The sequence below is a fragment of the Vanacampus margaritifer genome, chromosome 5 (genome assembly GCF_051991255.1).
Source record: "Vanacampus margaritifer isolate UIUO_Vmar chromosome 5, RoL_Vmar_1.0, whole genome shotgun sequence".
Lineage (NCBI taxonomy): Eukaryota > Metazoa > Chordata > Actinopteri > Syngnathiformes > Syngnathidae > Vanacampus > Vanacampus margaritifer.
The window spans coordinates 21,162,138-21,178,090 of record NC_135436.1 but is presented as its reverse complement, the minus strand read 5'-3'; the positions used below and the strand labels follow the sequence as shown (position 1 = coordinate 21,178,090).

The 15,953-nt window shown below is 39.5% G+C and overlaps 2 protein-coding genes across 3 annotated transcripts; one reads left to right on the top strand and one right to left on the bottom strand.

The window, feature by feature from the left end:
• The first annotated feature begins 1,820 nt into the window (after nt 1-1,820).
• On the top strand, nt 1,821-15,559 carry LOC144052579 (zona pellucida-like domain-containing protein 1). 2 transcript variants are annotated; one of them, XM_077566782.1, is made up of 14 exons: nt 1,821-1,937; nt 5,454-5,582; nt 6,490-6,716; nt 6,944-7,134; nt 7,876-7,948; nt 8,087-8,184; nt 8,302-8,385; nt 8,656-8,827; nt 9,150-9,249; nt 9,347-9,370; nt 9,461-9,563; nt 13,934-14,039; nt 14,140-14,303; nt 14,493-15,559. In XM_077566782.1, the coding sequence occupies exons 2-14, from the start codon at nt 5,468-5,470 to the stop codon at nt 14,512-14,514; spliced, it is 1,479 nt and encodes a 492-aa protein (XP_077422908.1). In that variant the 5' UTR covers nt 1,821-1,937; nt 5,454-5,467; the 3' UTR covers nt 14,515-15,559. The 2 variants fall into 2 exon arrangements, with proteins under 2 accessions (XP_077422908.1, XP_077422909.1); XM_077566783.1 differs by lacking the exon at nt 14,140-14,303.
• On the bottom strand, nt 10,513-13,566 carry LOC144052580 (uncharacterized). Its single transcript, XM_077566784.1, has 4 exons — nt 13,498-13,566; nt 13,307-13,374; nt 13,064-13,157; nt 10,513-12,049 (listed from the first exon to the last, which is right to left on the bottom strand). The coding sequence occupies exons 2-4, from the start codon at nt 13,362-13,364 to the stop codon at nt 11,284-11,286; spliced, it is 918 nt and encodes a 305-aa protein (XP_077422910.1). The 5' UTR covers nt 13,365-13,374; nt 13,498-13,566; the 3' UTR covers nt 10,513-11,283.
• Nucleotides 15,560-15,953: the final 394 nt, after the last annotated feature.

Below are 15,953 nucleotides of genomic sequence, written 5' to 3'. Positions count from 1 at the left end.
CTTTTAAAACACTTTATACAACAGATTTGCAGCTGTGCCGATCTCCAGACAAAATACACTCCCAGGGCACCTTTTCCCAAAACAACATCTCACAAACAAATTGATTGGCCGTGAGTGATGATGCCAACAGTGTCAGTGTGTGTGGGTGTTCTCTCAAAGCAGATTCTGTTCTCACGAACGAAATGTGTGTGCGCAACACTGAGAAGGAATTTTAGACCAAACAAGGTGTACCAGCTTAGGTTAAAGTCAAATTATACTGAGTTCAACACTATTTCACTTACTTTACACATCTATAAAACATTTCAACATGGTTAATATATGAAATAAAGAATTAAAATGTTAATAATGTCTAACACATCTTACCCTATATAGTGTGACAACTTACCCATTGGTGGGGCAACATGTCACATGTTCACTCCCTCTATTTGATGGCTAATAACTCTACATTGATACAAAATATGAAAATGACATGAATACAAAAAACATACCTAAGACCTTGGTCTTCCATCTGGTATACATTTTGTTTATTTATGATGTATTGATTCCAAGAAATAGATAAAAGTATAAAAAGTGATACAACTAGCCCCGGTCTCCCTAATTTGTATTGTAATTTAATACATTGCAGACAAAAAGTAAACACATCATTGTTCTAATGCCACGTTTGAGATAAAGAATGGTTTCCAGTATTGTGGTATATTTACAACTCAAAAAAATAAAAAAAAAGAATGAGAAGGGAAAAAACTGAAGTATTGTAAAATCATAGATTTCATCACTTCTTTATTCAGAGGTTCTCGTTTTTTTTTTTTTTTAATGAAAGACCGCAGTGAGTGAATGCTATCTAGGGATAAATAACGCTCAAGGAGAGAACAGAGGCCATCTTGATTTGAAAAAGCAGCAATGATGTGTGCTAAAAGTGCAAGTGAGAGCTGATCTGCTGTCAAACGCAACATTATTCACGTCACGTCTGGTGAACCCTGGCCACAACGACATGCTGCAAAAACCAGCAATCAAAACAAACATTGTGATGAGAGAATGGGAGGAGAAGTGTAGTGTATATATTGACCATTGGGCAGGAAGGAATCCAGAGGAAAGAGAGGAAATCTTTTTTTTTAACTCCATACTTCCTGTTCCTTGCTTTTCTTTGGTTTCGGGGCTGTGTGACTTAATTTCCAGATTATAACCGTGCTGGTGAGCATTTAGGATTATGCAACAGAGGTTTAACTCTGGCTCATCCAAATAAATAGGACTTTCCCATTGAATAAAAGTTGGCATCCATTTGGATGAAAAAATAAAAAATAAATAACACATGTCCATATATGGAAATAATCTTGATTTTATCTCATAATAATACAGTATGGTTTACATTTTTAAGAATATGATAAAGATAAATTCAACTATATTTCAGCACCATGTCTATGTTGGAGCAAAAGTTTTTAAACACTCAGGCCACAAAGTGAAAGCCAATACAAAAGTTGGTGTTTATTATAAGGATTACGTGCAGTGGTGTTAAAACTATTTTACAGTACACACACTCCAATTTTTAAATGCAAGTATGCATGACAAAAAAAAAATTGACATGTGTGTTTACTGAGTATATAGTGTTTGGTACTCATGATGAGACAAAGAACACCACAGTAGCGCTACCGACAATTCCAAGTGTCCTCCACTAAACAAGATGGCTACCGTAGTACCAAGATTGACCTGTGAGAGGCAGCACTGTACCACAAGGAATCCAGAATTCAGGAAAATACCAAGAAAGAAGAAATACTGTTGTTGTTGTTGTTGTTGTTGTTGTTGTTGTTGTTGTTGTTGTTGTTGTAGTAGTAGTAGTAGTAGTAGTAGTAGTAGTAGTAGTGGTTATAATGTGGAAAATAGTAGTAGTGGAATAATAGTAGTAGTGGTGGTTGTACAAGCTAGGCTAATTGTTAGCTTATCTGGTAAGTACTCTTCATTGATGCGGTCATCTCCGTGTCTTTTTTATTGCAATACAGTAAATGACTAGTGGGGCACTCAACACAACCAGTTGCTCCTGCTTCCTTGATTTGTGTCTGTCAACAGCAGGAGTTTCAGGTCGCTTTCTAATTGGCTATCCCCAAAATTTGAGAACTACTTTTTTAGAGACATTATTGGGCGTTTGCTGACTTTACTCAGAAGAGACTAAGAAAGAATGCTTAAATTAGTCCTGGTTATTAGTATGTGTGTGTACAGTGCAAGCTAGCAAGAAAATTAAAAAAAAAAAATGCTTCTTAGTGTGATGCAATGCAGTTGTATATATTACAACCACGCATGACCTGGAAGCTATTTTTCTTAACTACTTGTGGTCCTTTATCCTCCCTGGGCATGATTTGATTATAATGCCTGCACATGTTTTTGTCATGTGATGAAGACTGGGTCTGCGTGTTTCTCATTTCCTCTGAAAGCTCACTGGTGGCAGGCACACACGAGTGATTGTTGGTGCTTTGCTGGAATGAATCTCTAATTTCACAGAAATGGCGCCAATGCTGAAATATGCAGCGGCTGAGCAATGTTTCTCTGTAATGTAAGAGTTACTGAAGAAAGATTTGAGAGCTCCTGAGTAGACCACTTTCTATCAGGAACCTGACCTGTGATTCCATTTTTACAATTCAGCAATTTAATCTGTGCCGTAGTCTCAGTCATGTTATACAAACAGGAAATACACAGAGCGATCATGTGTATTTTAACTACCCCGAAGTGTAACGACTCAGCCAGTGAAATTGTTTATTCACAGCAGTTTACGAGTGCAAGTTCAGTTTGCGCTGATGTTCAAAACAAAAAAGCAGCAGAGACGAAAAGTGTACAAGGTGTTGAGTGTTTGCATTAGATGAGATTTTTTAGACAAAAAAATAATAATGTGAATAACTGTAAACTATGAAGTACAAATTTCTCCTTTCAATTGCAGCAAAATCACCAAAGAGAATGACTAATACAATTCTAAGTCAATTTTACAAGGATTTCTGAGTGAGGAAACGTCACTTATTTTTTTTAAGTAAACATCACTCTCCCCCTTTTTTTTGTGTGTGTTATGTATTTTTGTATGGTCTATTTTGGCCACTAGATAGCAGCAGATCACCCACTCTTTGGGCTACCATTTACAGGCTAACACAGGGATGGGAAACCTAAATGAAAAAGGGTTTAAGCAACTCACTCAAAATTATTATAATATTGGGATACTATGTTTATCCTGCATATTATACCAAATCTGCAAAAGATTATTTGGTCGATTTATGTTGTAGAAAAGTAGTATTGAATATTTAACACAATTTCTTTAAATACATTTTTGGGGTTTGCAAATAAAATAAAATAAAAAAAAACTCCACTCTCCCCAAATATTTTTGTGAGCGATGGAAATTCATCTAGGGGCTGTCCACATGTTTATTGATAAATATGAATATGTATGCACTGTAACGTTCTCCTATAATGCTTTTATAATTGCAAAGTTTTGCATTTGATGAAGTGCGTGCATATAGATGCGCCTGTGTGCACTTCCCAGAGTATCTTTTTCCCACCCAAATCAACTTAACATCCTCCCATAGGCTGCCCACTGAATATCACATCTCATTGCTTACACTTAAGAGGAATTACATCGTCTAATCTGTTATATAATACCAGTATCTTCCATCTCACTTTAGACTTTGTGATTCATTGCTATTTGGGCTTCTTACTGTAATTACCAAACTTTGGACATTGTGTCCTGGCACAATCACTATATAACGCTTCAACCAGAAGGATTATTAGAAGAAAGAATTGTACAGTATAGTATCGTTAGCATGGAGCGATATGATATTTTAAGGGGTTTTGTTCCGACGAGTCTTAGGACATACTGTAAGTCATCATGAGCAACGGCGGGATAGTAGAGGAGTGACGTGATTTATGGATAGTGTAACAAATGTCCTGTCTCACCACGGGGCATACGGATGCTCCTTTTCTTGTCTCCTCTTGTGAACAATGACACGTCTCATTTGAGCAGTTGTTGATGTTCCCTGTAGCTATGTGCACTACTGCCCACCATACACCTACCTATAGTACGAATGAGACAAAAGTGAGCTTTGGCATGCAAGGGAAATTACCAAAAGGTTAGTCCTGTTTGCTTGTGAATTGTAAATCGCTTTTGGCAAATCTGATCACCTTACAACTCTGCACAGTATTTCACGTAAAGGTACCATTCAAGTCTGTTAATCTCCACACAATAGGATTTTAGCTCTGCACGAGATGTTTCGCAATATTTACCCCCTATGTGTGTGCATAAATAAATCTAAAATATTGAACATTTTCCATTTTTATCCCAAGAAATAAACTCAACAAAATCTGACTCCTCTCTATGAATTGCATCATTTAAATGTAATATTGTTGATAACCTTAGCCAGTCAAAAATATTGTTACAAAACTACTGCAAAAGGGAATTTGAGGGACCTGCTACAATGCACTCGTCTGTGTTTGTGTCTATAAGGGCCTATAATTACCTGAGTGGAGGGCTTGTGAGACACACCTTCAAGGTTTTAGGTGTCTCGAGGATGTTTTTTTCTATATTTTTTCTATAAAAGCTACTTTGTAGGACAGTCTCAGACAAACACCTGCTCAGGTGCCAGAGAGGTAAGACTCCCACAATGCTAAAAAAAAAAAAAAGGTAGATATATTGTATTCAAAATACATTATTATTATTATTATTATTATTATTATTATTATAAAAATTTAGTTTTTTTAACTTACCTTTTAATATTTATTAATTTGTTCCCATTATTTTGCCATTATTAGTCAATGCATCTAAAAACTGCCAAACTTCTTTCATTGTTTCAGTGAGTGAGTGAACTGAACTGCATTCTGTATTATGCTAGTAATTTATAAATTAAAATAATACAATATTACAACATATACAACAATAATATAAGATATGGAAAACACACCTCAGTGTGATGATGTCACTTTAATACATTGGGCTGAAGCGTCTGGTAGATTCATCGATATATGCGTATGTTTTAATTTAGAAATTAATAAAAAATAATAATGCTAATATTCAGGGTGTACCCCGCCTACTGCCCGAAGCCAGCTGGGATAGGCTCCAGCAACCCCCGCGACCCTTGTGAGGACAAGCGGTAAAGAAAATGGATGGATGGATGGATATTCTGCCCCTTTGCATGTAGCTGAATAAGATTATGTGAAACATACTCAAGTGCAGTTTTATACCACTGAAAATTGCAACCTGCACAATGATAAACATAGTACTAAAGTAGTTATTTAATACATTTTCAAAGGGAGAATTATTGACACACTTTTTATTGGATCTCATTATCTTAAGCACTGTTAATAGTGTTGTGTAGTAAAAAAAAAAAAAAAAGTCCTTTATCCTCAAAGGTTTTCCAAAATAATATTTTTAAACCTTTCCTATAAATCAATAACAGTCCTGTTGTTGCTGCTGCACTGTTGTTCCTTCTTAGTGCACTTGACTGACATGCTGCATCCCAACAAGATGACTGTACTTCCCCTTTGTCTTCCTCTGCTGGCCATACTGCTGCATCCCACCCTCTGCCTCTATAACTGCTCCTCTGAGTATGAGCGGATCCCAGGTAGGTGTTCCCTAACTACTACTCCTTCTACTATGACTACTAGATGGAAAGCCGTGTATTTGGTTTTTCCTATTTTGGGATTGTCCTGACTTTGTCCGCCTCTTAATACCACCACTATCATGTTGCGTTATAGAAACTGATTAATTATTTAAAAAATATATATATATAATAATTATTAGTTTAAAATGTAGGTAGCTTACCACTACTGCTACTACTAGGCAAGGCAACTTTATTTATATAGCATAGAACATTTTATACACAAGCCAACCCAATGTGCTTCACACAAAAAAAAGCACAGCACCATATTGAAAACAACTGAAGACATTTGCAAAGCAAAAACAACAAAAGTGGCTTATAAAAATAACTTTTAAAAAAAAGTACACTGACAACATTTAAAGACATTTACAAACAAATAATTTAAAGACATTTACAGTAAAAGTAAAGGAAAGAAATTAAAAGTAGATTACTGAAATTAGTAAAAGACTGTATAGCAAAATGTTTTAAATGCTTAAAAGACCAGTTTTTAACCTGGATTTAAAAGCATTTATACTTGGCGTTGACTTCGCTTCTGATGACAACTTATTCCATTTGTGTGCAGCATAACAGCTAAATGTCTCTTCACCATATTTGCTTTGAATCCTGGACTCCACTAATGTAAAAAAGTTTGCAGACCTCAGAGCCCTACTGGGTTTAGATTTAATTCCCATTTCCTCAATGTATCTAGGACCCAAACCAACCTGTAATGTATAGACCAGTAGCAAAATTTAAAAAATCTATTCTACAGCTGACCGGGAGCCAATTAAAGCCTTTAGGACAGGAGTAATATGTTCTAATCTCTTTGTTTTGGTCAGAACCCGAGCTGTACTTCTACTAAATTACTGTAATAATCCTTGTCATGCTTATGAAGACAGCTCAGACCTGACAGTCGACTGCGGTACCACCATGATCACGCTGGAGATCAACCTGTGCACAGCTCAGTGGGCGGGGTTCAACTCATCTAGCATGGCACTCAACGGGAAGCACAACATCACAGAGTGCCAGGGCTCCATCGACTCATCCGTGGACCCGCCTATTATCCGCTACCAGCTTCCGGTCAACCACAGCGACCAAAACCCCTGCCGACAGTCCCTGCAGGTCAGAACCACGTCTGGTAGACGATGATCGGCCTGAATGAGGCGGTAGTCAGTCTGCATTAGGCAAGATTTTATGCTGGATTTGATGGGGCATGTTCCAATATGTATTTTATATTTAATACAGAGTAGTGAATCATCTGCAGAATTCATGTCTACAGCATATGACTAATGACTTATATGACAAACTCACTTCCACGATGACTTTCCTTTACGTCTGTTTCGATTAAGATTGTAGATGAGACCCCAGATCCCACAGGGCCCTTCAGCAACTTCCTCACCATCCAGTCGGTCATCATCACAAGCTTTATCGACACCCCCAGACCGGAGCAGGGAGTGATCAGCTACACAACGGACCTCTACTATCACTTCTCCTGCCGCTATCCATTAGAGTACCTCATTAACAACACGCAGATAGTGGCGTGAGTAACCACGGCAACCACTGGTTTAGGGTCTGATTTACTAAAGGTAAAAAACTTGATTGCTTTCGCAAGGAGATTTGAAAGGGATTTTACTTACTAGGTGCATCCAGGATTTGGTCTGCCAAACGGGCAAAATGTATCTATTTTGGGAGGTGTAAATAGATTCATTTCATGTGATTTATCAAACCTGAGACGGATTGTGATGTCAAAGGCAAAATAAGAGGCAATGGGAGAACTCATCTTTTCCTTTTTTGAAATGCCAGAAATCCAAATTATTATGACGTAACGTCTATTCAGCAATACAATTTAGAGCCATTCACAAGAAGGAGTCATGCCATATCATCTATGACAAAAAAACCTTGCATTTCCATGTAAATCTGGCCTCTCTCAGAGCATTCTTGTCAAGTGTGCTTAGGTTGAAACATCCAATTCTCTCATAAAACATGGCTTTTTTTTGCATTGGCTGGCTTCCCCAAAATGATCAGATCATTATTAGATTTAGTTTCAGTTTGTTTGCCTCTACTACAAACATTTCTAATTTCATCACTTTACATTTTATCCCAATGTTCCAATAGTGAAAACCATCAGAGCTACCTAAAGCGCAAACCTGTCCGTAAACAAGCGATTTTGCTTGCAATTTGCGATTTTAGAAAAATCAGGCCCCTAACCTGAATAGATATTGCTTGTTTTGCTTTTTGATTGATTGATTGATTCTTCTACACTTTCCATTCTCATTTTTAGATCCTCGGTTTCTGTGGCAACAAGTGACAACAATGGAAGCTTCGTTGACACGCTCAAAATGAGCGTTTATAATGTAAGTACAGACATTGGGAACACTAGGCCAGCCTTCGTCAAGTAGATAAATTGCACAGTGTATCACTAATATTATGTGATAGCTTGTATGCTAAATTAATCTCTATTTAGCTTATTATGCCTCTGCATATATTTACAGGACTCCAACTATGGCTACCCGCTAATTGTCCCTTCGTCAGGGCTGCAGCTGCGAACGAGGGTCTATGTGGAAGTAAAGGCTGTAAACCTGACTGGAAAGTAGGCCAAAAAGCTTTTAGATATTCTAAATTCAAACAGTGGAATACAGTATCGCCGCACACACTGTCTTCCTTGGCAAAACCGTAACTGATTGGCCTGCTGGCCTGTTCGCTACAGCTTCCATGTGCTGCTGGATCACTGCTTCGGAACTCCCACCGCTTATAACGTGTCTCAAACGGAGCAACACAACTTCTTCACAGGGTATGATGGCAAAAAAAAAGGACACACACGTGGCTTCATGTGCTAAAAACACTTGGAACCGCTGCACAATTTAAAAAGATCTGATACAGTACATGAGCAGTTTGATTGACAGGTCGTTTTTGATGCACCACTTTTTTTGAGTTAATTATTATATCAATCAACTAACTCATTTTGACAGAAAGTGAATATTCTCTCTCTTTCACTCTCTGGTCTGAGTAATTTCTCGACTTCATTGCTAGGAATGAATTGAAAACATTTGCTCTCCACTAGGTGTTCAGTGGACAAAATGGCAACAATAGATATCAACGGACACTCCAGATTCGCCCGCTTTGACTTTGAGGCTTTCCGCTTCGTTCAACATCGCGAGCAAGCCAAGTCCAGCATCTACCTGCATTGCATTCTCAGACTGTGTGAGCCCACCAAATGTGAAGAACTCTTGAACGTGAGTAGAAACATTTATAGATCCAAAGTCCTTTTTTTTTTTTTTTTTGAATACGAGTAATCACTGGATGTCGGCTGTCGACAAATTAGATTTGGCGCCCCCCTCACCTGTTGACAAATATTTCCCCCTGCCGAATTTCGTTCAGCGTCTGTCCCTGGTTGGTATTAAAAGGTGGATCAGGTAACTTACATTAAGTCTCCATTGATGTTCCAAATGCACCACAAGCCACCGTTTTTTTTCCTTTTCTTTCTTGCATTTTGAAAACATCTAAGAAAATGTCAAACAAAACATATTTGAAACGTGGGCTATTCTTCTTCTTCAGGCATGTAACAACAGAAAAAAAAGATCCTTGACTCCTTTCGGACAGGAAGGACGCGACTCTGCCACGCTTTCTGTTGGACCGCTGTACACCACCGGAGAAGGTTGGACCCACTGGCGCCCGCTTGTCTTCTATATGTCTAACAATGATAAATATTAGATTTGTTTTTCTGCTTTATTTGCTTCTTCCCCCACTAACAGACAGACCTGCAGCAGAAGCCTACAGTGAGTATACGCTGCTTAGATGCGTAGCTTTCATTATACACTTTAAACGAGGAGGTAGCCAAACTTTATTGATCTACTTAATACCATCAGGTGACAATTTGGTACCACAGAAGGATGACCTGAATGTGACGGCCCTCATAGTTGGGTTGGTGTTTGGCTTGGCCGCGTCCGCTCTTCTGGTCCTTGGCGGCTGGTTCGTACTGAAGAAGTTTTGCTGGGCGGGCCACTTACCTCACACCTTCAACTGACACCAATGCTTTGTATTATGTTTACAACACAAGATATACAATGGGGTAGATGCCATGGACTTCCGACTTCCGGGTTTTACACATCAGCGCCGTTTCCGGCCGTTCCAACACTCGCACCCCCACCCCTGCGCCCTCCAACCGCGCGCTCCCGCTCATCGGCGGGCGGGGGTCTCGGCTATCTGAAATGCTTCGGACACTGAGACAGATACTACATACTAGCAGCCTCGCACCCGTCGACGGGAACGCGCAACCGAGGGGCACAAAGGCGGAAGCGCAAGTACTGGGACGCGGCCCACACGTCGCAAACCGGAAACGGAAACAAAGTTGATGGGTGAATAAAGTCGGAAGTCCCGCCTCCTCCGTGGCATTTTGTCCATATATTTTTCAAAAAACACCTTATCAAATGTCAGAAATCAACGTAGCAAATGTACTGTATCACCTATTTGTATCCATATTATATTTTCAGCCATACAGTTTGTACAAATGCAAATTTTGTGAATAATTTAATAATACATTCGTTTTTTTGTTTATTAGTGGAAGCTTACCAACAATCATTTGGCTGCTTGTAAACAGAAAATGTCTTTGTCTCTAGACATGGTGAAGCAGCATGTGGTGCATTATCCAAGGTTTTATTTTAGGGGAACAGGTTGCTATGATCAAATATTTTTTTGTCTGTAGACATGGTGAAGCAGCATGTGGCTCATTATCCAAGGATATTTTTGTACACCCTGTTCCAAGTATCTTTAAACAATTGTATATTTGTGATCATATCAATATTTTGTGTACATGCCACAGCAGATGCCATGTTACAGAATATCTTGTATACACGTTGCCCTGCATTTGCACTGTACATGGTCTCATTTCTTGTGAGATGAAAGTAAAAAAAAAAACATGTACAGTTTTCACAAGTTTATTTACAGTAATATAGAAAATATCTACACAAAAATTATTGACAAAAAAGTTTCTTCTTTACGCTTTGGTCCAGGTACATTTATATACATAATACAAATGTCAATAAATTGCTATCTTTTAACATAACTCATATCTACATGGTGCTGCATAAACTCAAGAGGATTTAGTATAAAACTTTAAACAAAAAACAAACTAACATATCATGAAAAAAATGATTTAGCCATTGTTGTAATTCAATTATGGCACAGTTTTGTCACAGTTTTCAGATCATAACATTTCATTAGGACCCATATTAAAAATTGCATCATTCAGTGCCAAATTCAGTGCATTTTGAGTTGATTGAATATGGGCGGGCAGAAGCGCTGAAGCTTGTCACCATTTAGGATTGGTTTGTGTACAGAAGGACTGGGATTAAAATTAGTGCAGCCAACATAAAAACTGTGCCAAACTTGTGCTTACTGTGGCAACCCCCGTAAACTGACAGTTTCTTCTTTAAATATAGGAAACAAAATTTCAAATTATTTTTTTAACCACAGCTCTACTGATAACCGCATTTTGCATCAAAGTCCCGACCCAACATGCTTGGTCAAATTTTCAACCCAGTGCGCTGGGCATACAGTATAGCCAACAATGCCCCTGTCTCTTTTGAACCCAGCACAGGGCTTGCTATTTCACCCAGTTTGGGTTAATTTTGACCCAGCAGGTGTATGAGTATAAACTCATAAGTATGAATATGTTGTCTATAGTGACATGTCACTGCACTGAATGCAAAATGTCTTGGATGAGAGTGGACAGTTTGACGGAAAAGTCCTCCTGCAACGAGCCACTCGAATGTTCAGAGTGAGAAGGACTGAGCTGGACTTCCAGCTCCTCCTCCGTTGATGTGAATAGCCTCTCAATCCTGGCCTGGAAGTCTTGGTTTTGCTGTGCTGAATTCTGACAGAAGCCTTCCACCGTGGCCTTGAGAGGCTGTTCAGCGATCTCTACTTTAATACGCTCCAAACTATTCTGTGCCTCCGCCTTCAGTGAAGTCACTTCCCATCCTAGCCTAGAGCTAAATCCTTGCCAGATTCCCGCATTATCGCTCATCTCCCACGGGCGCTCCGTCACCTCTCTGGTTTTAGCCATGAAGTCAGCCAGGATGTTAGCCAGCTTGGAGGCACTCTGCTCCAGCATTTGTGTCATCCCCTGGTGGACGACCGGATCCAGGTTGGCCTCCGCTTTGTCCAGACCATGGAGGTACAGCCTGAGCTGTTGGCACAGGCCAAGGGTGTTGTTGTGGAGCTGCTGGGTGAGCGGGGCCAAGAGTTCCCTCATGCTGGCCAGCGTGGAGGCGAGGCGGGCTGGGGACGGAGCCAGCCTCTCCCTAAGTTCTGCCAGCTCCTGACGCAGACGGGCTCGAAGGCGCTCCGACTCCGCGGCGATCTTGCGCTGCATGTCCTCCGACAATGGGTTCTTGTTGTACTCGTCTTCATGGTTGTAGAGGCCGCTGTCGTCGATGTGGCTCTTGTAGATTTTACTGCGGGACGTAACCACTTTGTTTTAGTGTGTAGACATTAATACAGAAAAGGCAGGCCTTTGAGATGAATACTAATCTAAATCACGGCTTAGTTTCAATTTTAATAAATGAGGAACAGTCCATTATCACTCTTAGAACTACCAATTTAGACTTCAATTCCACAAAGACGGTACAGAAATTGATGTTTAGAGATTAATCGAAGACTCAGAAAGTAAGTAGTGGTTCAGCTTGGGTGACCACGCATCTGCATGTTTTTGCTATTTTTTCATCTTTTTTTAAAAATGTATAGATTTGACAGATGTTTGGAGTCAACTGAAGTCTAAGAAAAAAACAAAGAGAGAAGTAATTTCCATATTAATCACCAAGATATAAATACCTCAGATTTTATGCAGCCATAAAACTCACTTTTCAGCAAAATGAGAGAAATTGAGTTATCCCACTTTTCTGTTGCACTTTTATAGTCAGTGCTTCTAAATTATTTTTTGTTATGACAAACCAGGAAGAAAAAAATATTTTGCGCTTCCACCATCAACTCGCTGTCATGACAATAAATAGTATCATTTGTCTCTAAAGTTTTGTAAGTACACCTCTGCAGAGGAGCTAATACGCCTTGCGCACTCGCTGACAAGGAGAATGTCACTGCCACCTACTGTAGTGGATGTGCAATGTGCACCCTTTATTCTAGTACAGTAAAATAATAAACATGTTCCCTGGCATTGCTTGGCAAATCCGGTTTGGTGTTTACTGTTCATTAGTTTTTCAGATGAGGTCCATTTGATGTGTTAACTGTTCAGTGTAAAACAAATCCACACACATAGAAGCATTCAATCGGTATTCTGATGTGCTTTGTTCATGGACCTTATTCTTGTGCATATTTAGTTGAAGCACGAGCAGTATTTTTCTACTGTCATTTCAACTTGTGTTTATTTCCAACAATTAGGTTGACAATTTGTACACCGGTGCGCAAAATGGTCCGTTTTTTACAATATAATATCCTCAATTAGGTCAACTTACTCTGCTTCTTTTGTGATTTTTGACTTGGGATGAGCCTGATTGGCCTCAAAATCAGTCCAGGTCTCCTCTTTGGTGTCACGATGGGGTGGGTAAGCTGCAAGAAAATAATTTATTATGTTGATTTTGTAAATGTGTATGAGATAAATAATGAACACAACAGAGTAGCCTACTATAACTATAACAATAATATAAAATGCATACAAAATACACAGTGATGTATTGAGGATTTATTTGGGAAAATACCTGAAATTGCCACGATTGCAAAGGTGCAAATGGTGAAGATCACTTTTTCTGAATGCATATTTTCTTTTCTGCGGAGGATAGAATACAGTACGTTAAGCCTATGACTGTGCCATGTCAATTCCCATTTATTTTCTTCACACATTCTGCAATTTTAGTCAAGAAAAGACAGAGAAACAGTTGGTGGTCATTACCTGAGCTTCGAGGGTCTATAGAGCGACCTCTCCACACTGTCAGCCTTATAAGGGCCTTGTTATCAGATCCTGCCTGTGTCAATAGTCAACACGTGGAGGGTCACACGGGTGACAGAGCACAACATATACACGCACACACATGCGCGCACACACACAAACACGATACGTACACAGATCAACCGCTGTAAAATTTTCATTATATGGACAGAAAATGATTGGGGGTGATGATGTCAAACCACTTTCAGATAAAAATCCCTAAATACGATGATAGGCATGAAGATGAATAAAGAATCCTTCAATTCTGATGTTATTGAAAGACTACGCAGCTATTATCTATTTCCCCATGTATAAATGAGATGGAAGATAAACAAAACACAAAAGGCTGAACAAGTTTAACAAGTCTTATTTATTTTTATTTTTTTTATTATTTTGGTAGGTTCTGGATTTTGTGGGGCTGTCCTGGTTGGCATGGCTCTGCAACATCTTGTGGACATCAGGGACAGTGCATCCAGATTGGCAGACTGGGATGGTGGTTTCGGAAGGTGTGTTCTAAATACATGAGGCCAATTCAGGGGTTCTGGAGAGAAGTTAAATCTCAGATTCAGGATTAGCAGTGTGGTTTTTGTCCCGGATGTGGAACAGTGGACCAGCTCGAAACCCATGGTAGGGTCCTCAAGAGTGCATGGGAGTTCGACCGTGCCATGTTCTGTGGTGGTTGCTTTGGGAGTATGGGGAACAGAACACTCTGATATGGGCTGTTTGGTCCCTGTATGGCCGGTGTCCGAGTTTGTTCTGCTTTGCCAACCGTAAGTCAAATGAATTTCCAGTGAGAGTTGTTGTTCCTTTGTCACATTTCTGTTCATAACCTTTATAGATAGAATTTCTAGGCGCAACAGAGCTGTTGAGAGGTTCCGCTTTGGTGGCCTCAGTATTGTATCTCAGATTTTTGCATATCCTTTTGGCTTCATCAAACTGTGACCTCCAACTTTCACTAGAGTGGTCCACGGCCGAGTGTGAAGCAGATGGGATGAGAATCGGCACCTCCAAATCTGAGATCATGGTTTTCTGGCGGAAAAGGGAGGAGTGACCTCTCCAGGTCAAGGATGAGATCCTGCCCCAAGTGGAGGAGTTCAAGTGTACGATAACGAGTGAGGGTAGGAAGAAGCTTGAGATTGGAGCAGCGCCAGCCTGTCATGGTAAAAAAAGGTTCCTCTCGATTTACCAGTTCATCTTCGTTCCTACCCTTAACTCTGGAAAGAAAAAGATCTCGGATATAGGCGGCCAAAATGAGTTTCCTCTGCAGTCCAGGCTGTCCCTTAAAGATAGGGTGAGAAGCTTGCTGAGGCCTCCTGGACACCTCACTTGTGAAGTGTTCTAGGCACGTTCCACCGGTTGGAGGCCCCAAGGAATGACCCAGGACACTCTCTAGAGACTGTCTCCCAGTTGACCTGGGAAACCTCAAGCTCTCGCTTGAAGAGCTTTTTTAAAATCACTTTCGTTAGCACAGCACAGAGCAGGAATAAGCCAATCAACAATGCCGATTATGCAAAAGGACTTTTGCACAAATGAAATGCCATTGCTGATTGTTTTGATTCTAACACATGCAGTGCTCAGAGCGACATCTCATGAGTATGTAGGTGAAAGTGGAGTCTTAGGTAAGCTACGACTCGTCACCTCAAGGTCATAGTCCACGGCTGCCATGATGAACTAACTAGGTTATAGCAGTAGTCCAAAGTCTGGTCAACATAATCACAGACAATCTGTACATTCCTGTTCTTGAAAACATCGACATGACACGCTCACACACTGAAATGTCTGAAAAAGTTCTAAACAAGATCCTTTTATAAGTGTCTGCAATGAACACATGAAAAGCTATTGGATACTGGTATTTACAACTGTTTACAGATTAAACATTTCGGTGACAAAACTCTCAAGGAAAAAACAACTATATATATATATATATATATATATATTATTAGTATTTCAAATATTATTGTTTAACTGAAAGCATAGTTTCTCAGAATTTACACTTGATTTACTGATAAGAAGATCCAGTGACGCAAAGAACAGTCACTAATGGGAAAGGGACAAACTTTGACCGTTGTCACTATTAGTGAGTAAACACGGTGGCTGTTTGAACACACTATTCGTTTAATGACAAGTCATAATGGAATGCACCATACTGAGAGGTGTTTCTGATATTTTGATTTGCTTATTGAGTTAGCTGCGTTAGAGGTGCAGAATATTAAAGATCTCTCTCAGTGTGATGGGGTTCAGTTGTACACTCATGCAAACCACAAAAGGAAAGTTATTGTGAAATGATTACGCCTCTGACAATCCAAAACTCAGCATTCAACCTATTCTTAAAAGACTGTGGCAGCATACTCAGTATTGTGACCCGTGCTTGATAATTACCGTTACCTTGAGTTTCAGGAGCTTTGCTAAAAGTATGGTGG